Raw genomic sequence first — 18,777 nt, 5'->3', positions numbered from 1 at the left:
TAGCGAGAAAGTCGCACGGCCAGAGGAGGAACTTTTGTTGTTTACGCCTCTATGGTTTCTTTGGCTAGAGAACTCTACGATTAGCTGTATCCCAAGGCCATAGAGATCGACGATGCCCCTCAGACCCTACAGGAAGTTGAGCTCTATGATGTCATGGCCGTAGGAAGTTGCTTGAGGAAGGGCAAGATGGCGGCGCGGAGGGGAATGAGCTTCTTGTGCCGGCTGTGGAAGGTGATTGTGGCGTCCCTAGGGGCAGGGTTCGGCTGAGCAGCGAGGAGGCTCCCCGGGGCGGTATAAGTTAATGTCTAAGCTGCTAAATATAGGGTGATAATCTTAAAAAGCCGACGTCGGAGCTGCCTTTGGATAATATATATCTGAGCGGGAGGGATGTGCCAGGAGAGGGAGGCAGGCGAAGATGGTCACCTCAGAGCTGGGCTCTTATGTGGGAAGGACCACCTCAGCGACGGGTCTGCTCCCGCAGGATTTTATCCCTTCCCCACCACAGGGCCCCGTGAGAAAGCGTCATACGTTGATATCGTTTGCTGTGGTGTGATGGTTTTTCTGTAAGCTGCACTGGAAAGATTAGCATTCCGAGGTTACTGCAGCTGTAATAACTGGCAATGCATACTGTAAATACGTATGTGCAAACTAGGAGACCCGGGTTTAAATGCCTACTGAGCCACAAAATTCACACAGTGACTTTGGGCCAGACACTGCCAACCTAGCCTACTTTGCAGGGTTGCATTCGAGTCTTTGCAATGGAAAATTGTTAAAAGCTTTTACTGGCAATGGCTCTATGTTATTGGAATTATTCAACACTAAAGCAACGGTCTGTTGCTTAAATGGTGATCTCTAAAACCCTTTGAGTAGCTTTGCCATTCATCTCAGTTGACATAGCAAACAAAAGAGAAAAATAGTCATTGTCACTTTCGCGTTAGTAAGTCTCCAGCACCTTTATCTGTCTTTTATCAGGCAACATTCAAAGAGGTTTTCCCGGTGACCACCTTCACACTGGAAAAATACCTATTTGCTGTGGTTTTGCCTGGCTTTTCTCATATGTTTTAGAATGCATAACACTCCCAGAATCCCAGTGGCAAACTTTATTGGTGGCTGCTTATGGACTGATGTGCATATCTCATAGAGAAGCATGGGACATAGATGCTTCCATGTCATTGCAGCCTGGTAAGGGAAGTAGCTATGCTATTGCCCTTTCCCCCTCCTGTTGCACTGCTGCCCTTTACAGATTTTACTACATCAGGTTTGGAATCTACTGCTAAGAAACCCCAAAAGCAGCCAGGGGGCAATGAGTGGGAAATGCTGTGCTTATGAGGGGGCAGGTTTGGCCTCAATGGATGAGCAGCAGTCCATTTAAACAAGAAGGCCTTGAAGGGGATTGTGTGTAGAAGATCCAGTTATGACAGTTACAGAATAAATGAGGAATCTAGAAAGAACTGATGTGATAGTTTGTAATTGTGGACTGCCTTTTGTATGAATAATGTTCTAAATAAAGTCTCCTTTCTCATCAACTGCCCACTTTTTCTAATGTATTTTAAATGGGGGTGGGCATCTAGGTATTTATTTTCTTATTTGACTAAATAAATCTGGAAAGCTGAAGTAGCTGGCCAACAATGTAGCAACATTGCCATCTTAACATACCAATCCTTTATTATGTTCTTAGGGACCAGAGGCTTGCCTTTTAACAAGAAGAGTTCCACTAAAGCAATGTAGCTTTCTTCAGTAAGTTTATCACTTCCAGCTAAATTCTTAAAACACTCATTTTCTTATATTGCTCCTGTCATGATATTATCACACACATCCCTTTTTCCTATTTCAGCAACAATCACTTGATGTGGTTTCAGTTTTCAGGCGTGCACACCAATATTCAGCAGCCCAAGGAAAAATCCCTGGTAAGTCTTTAGTTTTGAACTTCTTATATCTTGCCAGTAACTAATAAAATGTTCTGAAAAATATTAACTTTGAGATTGGGAGTACAGGTACTTTACAACTTATGCATATCGAACTTGTGCACATTCAGCTTTACGTACTTGGCAAATTAAAAATAAATAAATAAAAGGGGATGGAAAGGGGGCGGGCATCCTGAAAACAAAATACATTGGTTTTCCCACCTGCCATTTATTCCTGTGTTTTGGCTATGTGCAATTTTGGCTTTATGCGCTTTCTCCAGAATATAACCCCCATGTAAGTTCAAAGTCATTTTTATACAGTGGTACCTTGGTACTTGAACGGCTGGGCTCCCAAACAAATTGGCTCCTGAACGCCGCAAACCTGGAAGTGTTCCGGTTTGCAAACATTTTTTGGAAGCTGAACATCAGACGCGGCTTCCGCTTGAGTGCAGGAAGCTCCAGCAGCCAATTGGAAGCCGCACCTTGGTTTTCGAATGGTTTCATGAGTCGAATGGACTCCTGGAAGAACCAAGGTACCACTGTATATTGATAAGGTTTAAGCAATGTTGGGGCACAAAAATGCATATAACAACTTAATTTGAACTCAATTATTTAAAACAAGACTTTAATTAAGGCTGCCAAGCCTTAAAATATGAGTGCTTCTTTGCTTATTTCTCATTGTTTTTACATCCAGGTATCTGTTTCAGATGAACCAGACGTGTTATATAAGAAACTGGCTGTTTTGGTGAAAGGTCATGACAGAATGGTGTTGGACAGTTATGAGTATTTCATGGTGCTTGCAGCTAAAGAACTTGGTCTCTCCATAGAAAAAGTGTAAGTACAATTATCTATTGTAGTTACTCAGTAATTCTAAAATCTCATTTTCTAATTGGTCCAACCAATTATCCAACTATAGCTGGATAATTGTACATAAAAGACTTAGCAAATTGCATCTTAGCTTAATGCTTCCAAATCGAATGGTTTCATTGACATTTGAAAAACAAGAGAGAATGCATAAAGCACACTAAAACTGTTTTATTGATTGGAAAGAATCCAGGATATCAAATTACTACCCTTATATAATTTTGAGGGCAAGTGTGGTGCAGTGGTTAGAGACAAGGGTCTGTGAGATTAAAATTCAAAATCCTCATTCAGCTGCAAAGTTCACTGGTTGACCTTCAGCCAACCACATCACAGGGTTGTTGTAAGGATAAAATATGGAGGGCTGAACCACATATGACAGTTTGAACTCACTGGAGTTAAGATGGGATATAACTGTAGTCATAAACAGACAGTTGAGCTCATTGATTCTAACTTTGGAATATGGACTATTAGACAATCTGCTAAAGGACTAGTAAATTATGCAAGACACTTTCTTGCAAATTTACAGTCCAGAAGTACAACATCTTGTGGCTGCTGTTGCTAAGAAATCTATCATATTGAACAACAGTTCAATGTTTCTGAAGGTAGAAGTAACCTTGTGTTTTAGGCAATGCATATTTACTCAGAAGTATGATTTTAACTAGCAGTATTACTGTTAAGATTTTTTATATAAAAAAAGTTTGTCATATTTAAATTGTTGACAAAAGTTCTTGAAGTCAGCAAGGGTTTTGCCACTGACTTTAGTTTAATGAGCTTTTCCCTTGCCCATTTCCATGATTCCCCCCCCCCAAACCTTAGGTTACATGCATCTCTTTGCATACAGCCACAAAGGCCAGTCAGTTGAGTTGGAGGCTCAGTTGTTTCTCTCCCTGCTCCCCACTGCTTGCCAGGCAGCTTCATTATTGAAAGCTGTCAGTGGAGTGGCTGTAATTTCAGAAACAAATGAATATACTAAAATAACCAATTATTCTATGAAAACTGCTGTATCTCTTAGAGAAGAACCTCCAAAGAAGATAGAACGATTCACACTTCTAAAATCAGTGCACATATTCAAGAAGCACAGAGTTCAGTATGAAATGAGAACGCATTACCGTCACGTTCAGGTGAGTGAAGAGCTGCATGTTTAAATAAGAGACGTGCTTAGCAAACAGATTAACATTTTTATTATTATTCAGGAAATAACAGCTGTCTACCCCCTCTTTCATCATACACATGCACATACATACTTGTGTGTAAAACATTAAACATAATAGGTGGTGAATAGCTTGAGAGCCATATTCAAGCCTCTAATGTTTGACCTAGAATGGTCATAACAGTGGTATCTATATTGGTCCAAGTAGGGCTGCAAAAGCTGGGGAAAAGTAAGCCAGATACAGCCTACAGATTGGTTTCCTTTAGCACATGTCTTATTCATTGCTATGTGAAAACTAAAATACTGTTTTTGTTTCAGTTAAAGCATTTAACTGGCAGCACAGCCAATGTTTACTTGGAATACATTCAACGAAACCTACCTGAAGGGGTTGCTATGGAAGTAGAAAAGGTATTAGTTAACTTTGTTCTTGCTTCTGTAGTATAAACTCTTCGTTTTATCATTTATCGGACAAAATGTGATTTTTGCCACTTGGTAGCCTATCTGCATGTCATACATGTGTTGAATTTTAGGAATATAAGTATCACAGAAACTTATAGAAACACAGAAATCATATAAGTATCCCAGAAACGTGCTAAGATTGTTCTAGCATAAAAATGGCTGTTGCACATGCATGCTTTTTTTAACCTCATTTTTTATACTTTATTTTTAGACAAGACTAGAAAGACTTCCTGAACATATCCAGAGACCTGTCTGGGACACACTGCCTCAAGTAGAAGAATCAACAAGTAAATCCTAAATGCCTGGTCTGAAGACCCCATCCTCTAGAGTTGAAATTAAATGTAACAATGTCATTCTGTTAGAGAGAAATATACTATTTCTTAAATGGACCTGTAATGAACTAGTTTTTAATGAGCCTGCTTTTCAACCAGATTAATTCTCAAAAAACACTCATGTTTCGGAAGAGATTGTGGACAACAGACACTTGACAGAAGTTGTGTTATCTGTTGTTTGTGTATCATGTCTTGCTGTACAGTGGATGCTCAGGTTGCAAGCGTGATCCATGCTGGAGGCACATTTGCAACCTGCAGCGCTGCGTCTGCACACACGCGGGTTGCAATTTGGCACTTCTGCACATGCGCAACCGCCGAAACCCAGAAGTAACTTGTTCTGGTACTTCCGGGTTTCGGTGGGTCTGTAACCCGAAAAAACAGAACCTGAAGCGTCTGCAACCCGAGGTACGACTGTACATGGAAAAAAGGTTTTAAATTATGCTACTGACACTGTTGCTTATAATCAGAATATTTACTTCAATATGAACAGCATAATATAAAGAGGCCCTTAGCAGAGTACTGTTGAATTTGTAAACCATCTGCAACCAACTGTATTAATAACCTGTACTTCCTTCTATATAACTCTTAGAAAATGTGTTAACAGAATACAATGGTGTTAACAGAATCCGTTCCAGAAGTCCGTTTGACTTCCAAAACGTTTGGAAAGCAAGGCACAGCTTCCTGTTGGCTGCAGGAAGCTCCTACAGCCAATCGGAAGCCACGGAACCAGCGTTGAATGTTCAGGTTCCAAAGAACGTTCGCAAACCGGAACACTCACGTCCAGGTTTGCGGCGTTCAGGAGCCAATTGTTCGACTCACAAGGCGTTTGGGATCCAAGGTATGACTGTATTTTGTTCACAATAGGGATCTTATTATAAGAGTCACTGTGTTCTACGTATGAATCTTTTATGTGTACCACTGATAAGAAATGGAAGGTAACATCAGCTAGAAGGAGCAGGTGTGTGGTGCCAGATATCCATAGTTCTTAGTGCCAAATACAGCTAAGGACCATGTTTGCCACAGCTTCCCCTCTACCCCCACTGATGTATGGATGTTTGCTGCTACATTCACAACACACGAAATTAGCTGTGGACGGGCACTATGATTCATGCAAGAAGCCTGAAGCAGCCTCATGTTAGTGTTTAAACAATCATAGAAATATGTCCTGCTTCTCTGCAAAAAACACTGGGCAACTGTAGATGTATAGTGAAATCCTGTGTCTACTCAGAAGACAGAGTTCAATGCGGCTTACTCTAAGATGATTAAATCAAGGTTGCAGTGCTATAGAGACATGGTTCAATTGCTTCGACTGAAGAAAAAAAAATCCCCTCAATTTCAGTGCAAAGGTGCTTCTTTTATCTTCATCTTCTTTATTACGAAATGGACATTAATTGTAGTAGATAAAAAATTACCCTGTTAACCTGTTAGTTAATAGGCGCCAAATTCCCAAGTACTTAATGTGTAATAACCGCTTCTAAAAAGAAAAGTGACTGCTTTTTTGAAAACGAGATGAGAACTAGTCAGCTTGAGATGCAAAATGTCTAATTGCTTGAGACAGAGCTTCGATTTCACACGGCCAAGGATGATTTTGCAGGATTTATGACTTTCCCCAATTGCTGTTTAGTTCTGATCCATAGTGTCAGCTATTCTTGGAGAATTGGGCATACTGCTGGAAAGGAAATCTTAAGCTGATTTTTCCTCCTTAGCTTTTTTGTTGTTGTTGCTAAAGAGGAAGCGTAAGACCAAGCTGTGCCAAAGAGCTTGTCTCAATTAGGCCAGCCCTGAGCAGATGCTAATCTCCCACACAGAGCTTACTAATAACCACAGGATGTTTAGGAAACAATCAAAAGCCTACAGAAATATTTTTAACTGGGGCACAAGCCAATCTGTTTCTCCCATAAACACACTTAATAATTTGATATGTTAATCTGCACCCCCACCCCAAATATCTCAATTGCCCAGCAACCATATTCTTGTTTTACAAATCAGTGACATCACTCAGTTTGCTAAAGCATTTTGATGTCTTGGAACCAAACCCAGAATGCTCTAACCCCGTAGTAGTTATTGGCATTCCTGGAAAAGATATTCACCAACCTATGAACAAGCTTCATTTAACATACCAATTTCCATAAAGGACTGCATTATTGTTGTTTTTTTATAATAAATTTTTATTAGTTTTCAATACAATCATACAATTTTATCCAAATTTAACTGATTTTAACAAAGTACACATTTTGGTCTTCCTTCAACTTCTCTGGTAATCATCCATTTTTACCCTTCAATACGCATTCCTTTAATTGCATTGCCATTTGTCTTCCCTCCCTTTTCTATTTTCTTTCAACAATACCTCTTAAAATTTTACAGTGCTTCTTGAAACCCCACTAGCGTTGTTTGCACCTCACATATATTTTTCAGATAATCTACAAATTTTCCCCAATCCTCGATGAACTTTTGGTTTCGGGCATATCTTAATTTTCCCAGTCAATTTGTCCAGATCCGCATAGTCAGTCAATTTCATTCTCCATTCTTCGGTATTTCCTCTTGTTTCCATTTCTGGGCCAATAAAGGACTGCATTGTTACGTCTCACTCAGGGTTTTTTTTTTAATTAAATTTTTTGGTTTTTTTAAATACGCAAAATGGATAATTTTGGAAACTGCATCTCTCCCCTTTTTCTATTTAGTTCAGGGAATCAAGTTCTTTTTTTCATTATTCATTTGAATAGTATTCTTTCTTTACTGAAACAGTGTTTCAAAGAAAGTTGTCTTCCTAAGAAAAAGAAAATCACAAATAGCCAACGCTTTCCTAGGTATAGGCTGTCTCTTAGCAACTAGACTCAAGGTAGCTAGGATACAGAAAATACAAAGGGAAAAAGGTTTCTATTCTGCCAGAGCACAAAAAAAGATGCCTGATACAGGGACTGGTCAGTACATGATCCTACTGCTGTAAAGGCAATGAGTGTCTAGCTAGGTATCTATTTGTACTGAGAGCTCCCCATGTGGTTTGGCTCTCAAGAAACTACAGCAGGGAGACTGAATTACCAGTCATGTTTAGTTAATGGTGGGGTTACTGTTACTCCACCCCATGTTGATGACTTTAGCCAGAAAGTTAAAAGTGCTACATATCTTCTCAGCAGCAATAATAGTGCCAGGGCAAAATAAGCCAGCTATGTATCTTGTGCCAGTTTAACAGGAGCTCCATTGGACCTAAGCAAACCATCTGACATAAGCAGCTTGAGTGCAACAGAAGATGAATAGGGCCATAGACAAGAGCATAATGTCCTCTTGAGTAGCAGTTGTTCATTTAAAGGGGTTTGTGCGGTAGGAATAGATGCTGGATTTTATTCAAATACAACTAGGATTAATTGGATGAATATGTCTACAGAATAATCTCAGGTCAGACAGGAAACTTCATATCCATCACTGTGAGTTGCAGCATGGAAGAAAGCATGCAGTGAATAATGTATATATTCATATGAGCCATTTCCTTCCTCCCAATGATGCTACACAGAAGAGTAGTGTTTATGTACTGTATGCACCTTGTAAATACTTCCATCACACAACAATCACAGTGCTTAGATACTTTATTAGTTTCTCATTCATTGGCCACAAAATACATTTTTGTCTCTAAAATGAGTTGATCTAGGGATGTAATTTATTGCAATAGACAAAACATTCCTAATATATTACACACCCCCTTTGGCTCAAGCTTGAATCAAGATCAGGCTACTGTGAAAGATTTATCTACCGTGTTTCTCTCAAGGTCTGTGAAATGGTCCCTATGGGGAAAAACTGAGTTAAATGTACTTACAGAGTTACTGACAAGGGGAATAATTCAGCAGGAATTTCCTCTGCAGAGACCCCATTGAAATTAACAGGATCAGTGCAAAAATACCAAAGATGAGAGATCTATCAATGACTATTCTTCCTGGTAACAGAAACAGTATCTCTGAACGCTGGGTCCCTGGGGCAACCTACCACACTCATGCTCTGCTTATGGTTCTTAAAACATCCAGATTGTGGCTAAAATAATACACTGGCCTTTCTAAATAGGGCAATAGACTCTCAGAGCAACTTACAAAAGCTTCTCGCAATACAATTCAAGTATAGTATCAGAAACATAAATACCATGGAATTGAATCTGGACTAATTCTGCAATCCTATATAAATCCAGTGGGACTAACCTCTGAATAAACAAGTGCAAGATTAGTGTTAGTTAGCTTAATTTAGTAATGAGTAAGTCTGAATAATCTTATACATGCCTATTCAGGCTGGTTTTTTTTTAAAAAAAGTGATACAACAAATAGGGGTGGGGGGAAAATGATTATAATGTGTTCAAACATCGAAATGTTGTCAATTGGCCTTACTCCCAGGTAAGTCTGGATTCAGCAAATGATGCTAAGATAATTCAAGTAGCGTGTTTTGCCCTCATCCTTGCTTTGTCTTTACTAGTGTCAGCTTTGACCATCCTGTACAACATCATGACCAACAATTCCCACTGAGGACTTCTTAAGTTAAGGAAGGAGAGCCAAGCAGGTTGAACTTGCTTGGCCAATGATGAAGGCATGTGTTGCTCATATTAGGACCATGTTTCCATCATTTCACTTTGCATCAGAGCATTATTACAGTTTATACAGGCACTAGACACTAGCTCTTTCTGCACTCAGTTGCAATTCAGTGCAAGTAGAATTTTATCAAAAGGAGGAGAGTGTTAGTTTCTGTTTCCCACTGAGCAGCTGCTGGGAGTCACAGAACTCTATTTACATTCCAGAGACCTTGCAGTCTCACGGGAAAGGGAGACGGGACCTCACCCTAATCTTCCTGAAAAGTTAAAATAGCTGCACCGATACACACTGCTTCGCAGGCTGTTAACTTAAGTCCACATCTGCAATGGATGTTCCCCACAGAAATATAGAAGGTCAGAAAAACAGTTCACTGTCAAAGCAGCATCATCACCATTTTTTAAAAAGAAGGCAATAATGAATGCAAGTGTTACCTTAACAATAGACTTGAAATCTTCCTGCAGAGTAGTATGCTTATACACAATTCAGATGGCTGCAGCAACTTTAATACACTAGAAAGGACAATTAATTCTCAGTCTATACAAACATTTGTGTGATTGCAAGCTTCCAAACTGATTGATTCTCCATGAACATTAAAAATCAGAAATATGTGTTGGCAGCCTGCTACTGTATTTTAAATTTCTGAACAGTAATCTCATGCAGCTTATAGTAAAAGAAAGGAAAAAGAAAAGAGGAATTCCAAGCCCCAGATCTTTAGTGCTGAATGGGATTAAGAGACAACTGAGGTACTACACCTCTGAAATGGGGTGCAAGCAGAAGGCAAAGCCAAGCTGACTATGTAACAGCATCAAAGCTGTTCCATTCCCCTTCCATCCCTCAGCTATGCCAGCCTGAACTGGTGTACTGACAGAGAACACCCACACCACCTACCCTGGTTGGCATGAGCTAGCAGGACTTGGGATGTAGTGGTAGATATGCCATACCATGCTACCTTATCATTTTTTATTGCTCTGCCCATCATGTAGGTGAATTGCTGTACTAGAGCACTAAAAGTGTTTGCGTTCTCTCTTATGCTTGGGTTCATTTTCTCTCCATATCAACAGATAAAATTCAGCAATATATTCCTGCTACTAAATGTACAGGCTAGTACTGATTTACTATTACCAAAGCAGCTTTGCTTTGCTTTTTCATTACTCTTGTCAGCAGTTGGTATAGAATAATATAGAAGACTGAACATACTAATCCTTTTCTCCTTGCATTTTTAAACACATTGAATGAAGAACAGCAAATATTAGTTCAGTTTAAGGGGGAAATCAAGGGCATGTGGTTCCTTTAACAAGATGGGCCACACTCAGTGGTATCTGCAAGCAGAAGTCCAGCTTCAATTTCTGGAAGCACCAAGTTACAACTATCTCAGAAAACAAGGCTGGGGAAAATCTTAGGAGATCCATGGTCAGTAAGAACAGACATTACTAGGCTGGATCAGCAGGAAACCTATGAGGCCCTTTGGGCTAAGCCACACGAGCCTGCCCTACATGCAGTCTCAACTGTGGGTTAGGTAAAGATGCATCTGTGCCAAAAGTGGGTTTGCAAGCGCCTGCAAAGCCCAGTGCACAGCCAACCTTTTGCAAGCCCCAATAATAAGCATGGCGCTTGAACCACACAGCCAAAAACGGGTCATCTGACATCATGAGGTCAGGTGACTGACAGATGGCCAACCCCACTCACCTCACAAAGTGGATCTATTATGTGTCTCTGTGTTGCAGAGATAAGGATATAGCCTGGTAGCTAGATCATCCCCCATCCCTGGACTAGACGGAGGAATGTTCCAATTCAGTGTAAACATGGCTTTATATGTTCAAATGTTATTCCAAGTAACAGAATTTGTGTATTGCTTAGTAATTTCTGACAGTAACCTTTTCGGTAAAGATCTGCATAAAGCCAAGCTTCATTGGACACATGCCTGGTTGACCCACCACTTTGTGCTTGGCAACTTGGTTTCTCCAACTGAACCTGATGAATCCCTTTTGTATCACTGGGTTGCACTAGGAGGTAACTCTGTATATTGGCCGCTAATGTTCTGAGTGAAACAGAATCGAGACTGTGTGTTGTGTATGTGCCCCACTTCAGACATAAATCAAACTCGGATGAATGTGCACTTCACTCAAAGAAAAAGAAAGTGAGTGGGGAAAATGTTTAAATACTGTCTCACCTCAAGGCCTTGATGAAAGCTCTCCCAAAGGTCTGCATGCCATCTCCCACTGGCCTCAAAGGGTGACTATGTTACCCTTCAGAAGATAACAACAGCATCATTCTTTCACCATTGGGCAACATTAGATTACTTTTTTAAAAGTTGCAGTCAATACTGTGTTTTTAAACCAACATAATGAACCAACACAAAGTCAAAACAAAGCATCGTTGCAGTATAATGATTTAACCAAATGAATAAAGTATTTTCTAATACGTTATACACAGCTGAATTTTTTCACTTTTAAAGAATAAGTTGTGAAGGCTAAATATTAGCTTTCGTGATTTATTGGGAACGTTGAGGTTCTGATCAAGTATCAATCTAAGTCAGGTTTTTGTTTTGTTTTATCAAAGCTAAGGTTAATACATTTTGTTAAGATACCAATTAACTGGAAGCCAAGTGTTAAGAGTAGAATATAGACATCTACATATGCTTTCATACCTCAATTTATTGCTTTTCTTCAATTTTTTTTAACTTTGCTTGTAGACTTTGGACCCAGTGTAGGAACTGCTTAAGTTAAAAAGTCCCAAACTGCACCAGACTGGTAAAAAAAGTTTCTATTCAGCCCTCAGCACAGAAGAACACAGACCGTAATAATGAATGTAAATTTACTGACTGTGATCATCCTTGACATTAAACAGCACTGTTTCAGAATTTTACAATTTTATCTGTCATTTTAACAAGCAAAAAATGATTTACATGTTCCATTTTTGTTAAGTTTTTCTAGTGCACAACAAAATCAAATCTAAAGTGATTGTGTAATGTACAGAAATCTGTCATTTAAAACAATATGCACACTGCGGATTTTAATACAGCCTTTCATTTTATGTTTTTGATAACATCACCAGTTGTAATTATACAATAGGTCAAATGTTTAGCCTTGTACTACACGTAGTTATTACATGCTAGAAATTAAAACACCAAGGTCAAGCTGAGTAACAGAAACAGTAATTAAAATTTTAAACAAAGTCCATAAACTTCTGTTCATTTGTAATTTTTTCTTTTTCTTAAATTAACATCCACAGTTTCTTTTATCCATTACATTTTGTGCATTGCTTATATTTCCCCACATGATACAGAATAATTGCCCCTTTGAAGTAAGAAGCATCTTAATGAATTTATTGTTACCACATGTAAGTGCATCTGAAACCAGAGTTCACAAGATTTAGAACAAACAAATACATGTTACTGAAACAGATCAAGATGTATTTCCAAAAAAAGAGCTGCACACAACTTAATTGAATTAAGTTAAAGCTTGACCTACTCTTAAGATATGTTTCTTTTAACTTTTAGTGTGCAGATGCCAAGGTCCACAAACAACAGGCTTCAAAAGGATATTCTTGAAAGTGTCCAAGGAGTCACAGGTCTTTAGGATATTTTTTAAAAATATATGGCTTTTACCAACTTGGTGCATAAGGGCTGCTGGAAAAATATGGAATATCAAGCACTCTGTTATTTTCTTTGCCTTCTTTAATGCTTTATAGGCAATTCTTAGTCCAGCCATTTCAAATGGTCTTAAGGTAAAAAGGATGTATCCCAGTTACTGAATTTAAAGAATAAGCCTCTTTAATAGTATCTGCCACCTGGCGGCCCAGGCCATCTCTGGCCCCGCCCAGGTGGCGGAAGAGGTGGTGCACCGGGTCCACTGGGAAAGCTGTATAAAAGGATAAAATCATAATTGTTGTTTTTTCCCTTCTCAAAAGAGTTACTTTTTAAAAACAACAGACTTAAAACCCTACATTACAATTTGGGAGTATGCTTCCAACATGCATATTTAGAAAGCTTCCAGTGTGGTTAAATATTATGCTAACAATAAGTTCTGATTTTTTAAGTCTCTACGTGATATGCCTCGTTCTGAATACTTAACCTTCCTTAAGTTTTAAACACTGTTACATAAAATTCTTTAAGTGTAAAGTAAAATGAGCTAAAAAAGGGAGTGGGAAAGGAATCTTACCTGCTTGGAGGTGGGAAACGGCCTCGTGGCCATGGCAGCATCCCTCTGCCTCTGGGGGGAGGAGGAGGTATTCCTCTGAAGCCCATTGGTCCAGGTGGTGGGGGAGGGGGAGGTGGGGGAGGAAGCTCAAAACTGCAGAGACAGACCCAACTGACCATCATCATATGACTACTAACCCAGTTATATATCATGTAACTGTTTTGTTTTCCCTGCTTCAGACAGGCATTTTCTTCAAATAATAATAAAAACATGCCGTATTTCTCTGTCTATAAGACGCCCCTATTTAAGAAAATGGGGGGAGCTGGCCCCTGTGTATAAGACACCCCTCCCCAATTTTGGACATTATTTATTAGGGGGGAAACCTAGTCTTATACATAGAAAAATACGGTAATTTTTATTAGAATTTGCTCATTCATTCAGTTTACATTCTGCCATTCTTCCCAAAGGAGCCCAGGACAGCAATCATATTGATAATAAAACATGTTTTTTAACCTAAAAATTGTGCTTTCAGAGTTGCCAGGAATAGTTGCCTGTTTTACAAGATTTCCTCCAAATTTCAGATGAGTGTGGGGGAGATATATATATATATATATATGCTTTCGTAGATTTTCACGGGTACAGGAATGCAGGTTTTGGTGTCCTCGGGTGTCTTCCCGTGTAAAAGTTGGGGTGTCTAGGCGACGTTTCGACGAGGTCTCACTCGTCATCTTCAGGCTGGAAGGTAATTTCTCCTTGTATGTGCAGGAGTGCTTGATCTAACTCAGTAGCTCTCAGTCCTAAACTTTCACTGTCTGATTAGCATCAGCTATCTTGAGGTATATTTTACAACCCCAAATCTTTCCAAAGAAGCACTCCTGATATTGAGTCACATACAACCTTTCGGTTGCATAACTTAGATTCCAAAAACCCCCCCATCAATTGCAGTGTCATCTCCTCAGTGGAAAATCCCCAAAACTGATCTCCAGCTCTTGAAACTTTTTTTTCCCTTTGTGGACCCTCACACAACCAATTCTATGGAATTTGACAAGAAAACAGGGTCTTGTGAAATTTGCTTGCAGAAAGCCCCAAATTCTGCAACTAATGCAAATTGCATATATAAAAATATGGCTAGGTGAATCAACCCCAAGCACAGCCCTAACTAACCCAAAACTACAGTCACTGTTTTTAAATATATTTGCACTGTCAACCTCAATACTAACCATGGTGGGGGTGGCAGAAAAGGCACTCTCATCATTCCTCTCCGAGGCAGAGATGGCGAGAAGAGAGGTCCGCCTCGTCCTCCTCTTCGCCCTCTTACATCTGAATATGGCCGCATTCTTCCCATTCCACGTCTACAAAAACAAGAACTTTTCAGCACCAATCTAAAAGCATGAGCAACTCAGCAAATCTTAATAAAGAGACAAAAGTCCAGGTTTGCAAATGAGCAGACTCCTGGAAAAGAACTTGCAGCCATTTTGGTCCTTTCTGGTCCCTTTTGCTCCTAAGCCATGTGTGAGGTAAGTCAAGGTCTGGCTTATCTTATCTTCTGAACAAAAGCTCATGATTAAGTTCTAACCACATTCTTGGTTACAGCTCAACATATGAAGCTGGCTTATTCCATAACCGAGGGTCAGGAATAAGAGGGGCTCCAGTCCAGTGACATCTGGATGGCCCCATTTTGGCTACACCCTGAATGGCAGTCACATTCCGGAGTTTCAGAAGGAGCCTTTCCCAAGCCCTACTTGGAAATGCTGGAAGCTGGACCTGTGACCATCTGCAAGTAAGTGCAACACTCATTTCAGTAGGGGAAACGTACCTGCATGCACATCCCTTTAAGCCTGCAAAACCATCACAATTTGAACTGCAACTGTGTATTAAAGCTTTGCCAGTTATGAAGTTTGCACCCTGAAGTTAATGTGTACAACATTATACAATAAGAAAATAATGTACATTAGGTAAAAAAATGAAAGATTACCTTATCGGCCCAAAGCCATTCAGTGATCTGCCTCGCATTTTCCCTCTGGTATAGCCTCTGCCACCTCGGCCTCTTCCCCGACCTCTTGGGCCTCTAAGCATAACGAAGGAGAACATATGAAATTCTGACCACTTTTTTTTTTTTTTTTGTTCTAAGAACCACAGACAAGTTACTATGGCTAGGGGTGCCAACAGGATTTTGCAGGTCCACACTGTATGTAGATTAGGCCCTCTGCCCCACCCATAAAAGAGAACACAAATTTGCATCAACCTTGCAGATATTTTGTGTCATATGGAAAGCTGTATCCTCCTTTAGCAAGGGTCAAAAATAACCTGTGGGCCACACAGAACTAACTAACAAGATGGATGAAGTTCTTTGCAGAATTGCATTTCCATACTAGAAGTCTTAACCCACTGAATTTGTGATTTCCTCATAGCTGTGGCACATGAGCACATGGCACATGAGCCTGCTCTCCCTTCCTAAACCATGCACAGAAGCAGAGTTTGATCGGCTGTCAACCTAGGGTTGCCAAATGTCAGGAATTTCCCAGACATACTGTATATGGAATACTGCAGATATATGGAAAACCTGGAAGTATGGCAGCCCATGTGGCAGTGCAGTTTTTCCATAAAACTAGCTCAAAAACAGCTCACAAATTTGCCCCCCACCCTCCCCAAAAAGAAAAAAGCTCAACAACCTTTCTTTCCGGATTTTCAATTCATAATATGCCAACCCTATGTCACTCAAAATCTTTCATCAATTGATCTTACCTGGGAATGCTGCATTGTGCCTAGTACCAGTCATGCTCAGAGTAGATCCACTGACAGTAATAGTCAGAGAGTTAACTTCAGTGAATTAATTTCTATCAGTCTACTCAAAGTAAAATTTAGTTGGATACAACCCACTATATTAGTACATGACCTAGAGCACTTAGTTTCAGATTACATATATGTAAAAATATACACAAACCCAATGGAAGGGGGAGGTGACTGCTTACAATCCCAGTACATATGTACTTGCAACTCAGGATAACACTTAATGCAGCTGATGAACATGAAAATATACATATATGTTAACGTGGTATTCAACCAAATTTATTCAGAGTAGACCCACTGAAATTAATGAACACAACCAAGTTATTTCCATAAATTTCATTGGAACTACTCTAAGAAAAACTTAGCTGAATACCACTCTTCAAGATGCCGTAAAACTCACTCTAGTTTTTATAAAACATTTTTCATTGTTTAAATATGACATTTAACAACAGCAGCAACTTAAGAATTATATCTCACCTTTTTTTTGTTTCAGTCACTTGTATGTTTTCTGGAGCAGATTCAGGCTGATCCATTAGGTCTTCAGCTCCTCCTTCCATCTATTAGAAATACTGGAAGGGAAAATAAAGTCATGTTTCAACATAAAAGTTTAAGAATCAAATTTCCCCTAATGTAATTTTGGAGGTTTCCAGCAGAGTCTGTTCAAAATAGTTACCAACAATTATACACCATCTTATTGATACAAAGAGAAATATCAAAGCAAGTCTTCTAGATAATCTTACCCAAGTCTGTGCCTTGTACAATATGATGCAACTATGAATACAGTTTCAAAACGAAGATGTCACAAATAGGCAAATGCAAGGCTGCTGGGCCAACAGCAGGGGTGGGGAACTGGATAGGGCCAGCCCTCCACAGGCCACTTTAATTGGTGAGCACCCCTGCCCACCTATCAATCACAGGACATGGTATGATGTCCGGTGATTCTATCTGTAGATTCAGTCAGATCTTTCCTTGCAGCCACAGCTTGAAATCAACTGCAGTGCAGACAAGCAAAACGGCTTGGTTTTTTTCTTGTAAAGGAAGAATCAGGAACACAAACTTCACAACATCTGCTACTTGAACTTTCCTAAATCTGACATCATATACGACCTCAGATGCAAGAAATGTGGATGTCACTGGCCTGGTCAACCCTGACGCTAGGGAGACATAATGAGACTCATGAGCCACTTTACATTGGCCAACAGGAAAATTCCACCACCACTCTCAGTGAACGCATGGAAAGGTACTGTGTAGGCACTACTATTGGTAACACAGAATCAGAAAACAATAGTCCCCTATCAGAGAAGAGGGGAACATGAACCACACATCTCTCTTTTAAGAAATTATTATTTGCATTCTATTAAGTATTGCTCAAAGATGGCATGTATCATGAAACTGACTAGCACAGTAGTAGTACAAGAGGGTAGGAAAGTGGAAAATGGAGTTTATTCATTATATATTAAAACAATAAAGCTTTATGCTTTGTTCAAGACAATTTAAAGGTACTTTGTTGTTGTTTAGCAAAGTTTAAAACAGATTACTTAGATTTCTTGTTGTTAGGGATATAGCAGAAGAAATGGGCTTGAAGGATTCCTATCAGCAGAGGTCGGCACTTTTGGTTACCCTAAAATTTTCCATTCCAGTGGTCACTACAAGAATTATCTAACCAAGAACAAGTTTGTGGTTTCCTCATCCCTCCGCATCCCTTTTTCTTTTTGTGCCATTTATTTTCAATTAAAAGTCTGACATTTCTAAGCTGCTCTGGAAACCTTTTCTCAGCCGAAGAGCTGGCCAAAGGGGTTTTAAATAAAGTATGTTGCATATTTTGCTGTATTTTATATTGTATATCTATATGACCTTTTTTGTATAACTTGCTATAAACCTCTGATTGATGTTTCAAACTAATCCCTCCCCAATCAGCCTGGCTCTGTTGATCTGTTGTTTAACTTCATCAGGCGGATATTTTAGTTCTAAAAAGCTTTGCTGTAGATCTTTTAGGTGAGAGTCTCTGTAGGGTTGGAAGAGATGCGGCTGTAACGTTGGGCATGGCTTTATACAACGGATTGTTTGGGATGTTTGGGATGGTAGCTAGAAGCAGGTAGATCTGTTTGTCGGTCAGTTTTGGTTTACGGTATAAGGTGGTGTCTCTACGCCCATCCTGTATTTTTAGTGTCCAAAAATTCTGGCCGGTTCCCCTGAGGGAAAAGACGCAGCAGGATCAGGCCTTTTATGCCTGACCCTGCGAGGCGACGGTTATACAGTATATGCTCCAGGCGCTCGGAGAAGAAAACGAGGACGGAGCAGAAGCCGCGGAGCGAGGGAGGACTTACCCGGCTCGACGCTTTGCCAAATGGCTGACAGAAACAACGTCGCGGCCGCGCCGAAAGCGGTGGGAGGAGAAAGCCGCCTCTCCTCCTCTCGTCTCTCTCGGGTTCGGCCCACAAACAAAACGCTTTTCAAAATGGCGCCTCGGCAAAGTCTCCGGAGAGGGAGCGAGTCCCGAAGCCACGCCCCCAGAAGCAGGAGGAGGAGCCCGGGGAGAAGGGCGGGGCTAAGTTTCGGCCAGCAGCTGCCGCGGCT

At 40.0% G+C, this 18,777-nt stretch overlaps 1 protein-coding gene and 1 long non-coding RNA gene across 8 annotated transcripts; one reads left to right on the top strand and one right to left on the bottom strand.

Moving 5' to 3' along the window:
• The first annotated feature begins 117 nt into the window (after nt 1–117).
• Nucleotides 118–4,766, top strand: MRPS10 (mitochondrial ribosomal protein S10). The gene is made up of 7 exons (XM_083733850.1): nt 118–231; nt 1,679–1,737; nt 1,835–1,907; nt 2,599–2,738; nt 3,781–3,889; nt 4,237–4,326; nt 4,589–4,766. Exons 1-7 carry the CDS (start codon nt 154–156, stop codon nt 4,673–4,675), a joined length of 636 nt encoding a protein of 211 aa, XP_083589976.1. The 5' UTR covers nt 118–153; the 3' UTR covers nt 4,676–4,766.
• LOC310842068 lies at nt 3,927–18,693 on the bottom strand. 7 transcript variants are annotated; one of them, XR_014562811.1, is made up of 9 exons: nt 18,528–18,693; nt 16,678–16,769; nt 15,386–15,478; nt 14,631–14,762; nt 13,432–13,563; nt 11,442–13,131; nt 9,703–9,780; nt 7,280–9,591; nt 3,927–6,845 (listed from the first exon to the last, which is right to left on the bottom strand). It is a non-coding gene; the product is annotated as an uncharacterized lncRNA (long non-coding RNA). The 7 variants fall into 7 exon arrangements; XR_014562812.1 differs by having other exon boundaries at nt 7,280–8,485; XR_014562809.1 differs by having other exon boundaries at nt 7,280–8,485; nt 9,703–13,131.
• Nucleotides 18,694–18,777: the final 84 nt, after the last annotated feature.

This window comes from Podarcis gaigeae (assembly GCF_964106915.1).
Source record: "Podarcis gaigeae genome assembly, chromosome: 3".
NCBI classification, from domain to species: Eukaryota; Metazoa; Chordata; class Lepidosauria; order Squamata; family Lacertidae; genus Podarcis; species Podarcis gaigeae.
The sequence above is the reverse complement of the archived record's forward strand: the minus strand, read 5'-3'. Positions and strand labels throughout refer to the sequence as shown.

Excerpts from the sequence above, each read along its gene's own strand:
- MRPS10 (XM_083733850.1), top strand. The coding sequence starts at position 154 with ATGGCCGTAGGAAGTTGCTTGAGGAAGGGCAAGATGGCGGCGCGGAGG. Across the intron at positions 232-1,678 it reads TCTTGTGCCGGCTGTGGAAG|GGACCAGAGGCTTGCCTTTT; the intron begins GTGATTGTGGCG and ends TTATGTTCTTAG. Across the intron at positions 1,738-1,834 it reads AAGCAATGTAGCTTTCTTCA|CAACAATCACTTGATGTGGT; the intron begins GTAAGTTTATCA and ends TTCCTATTTCAG.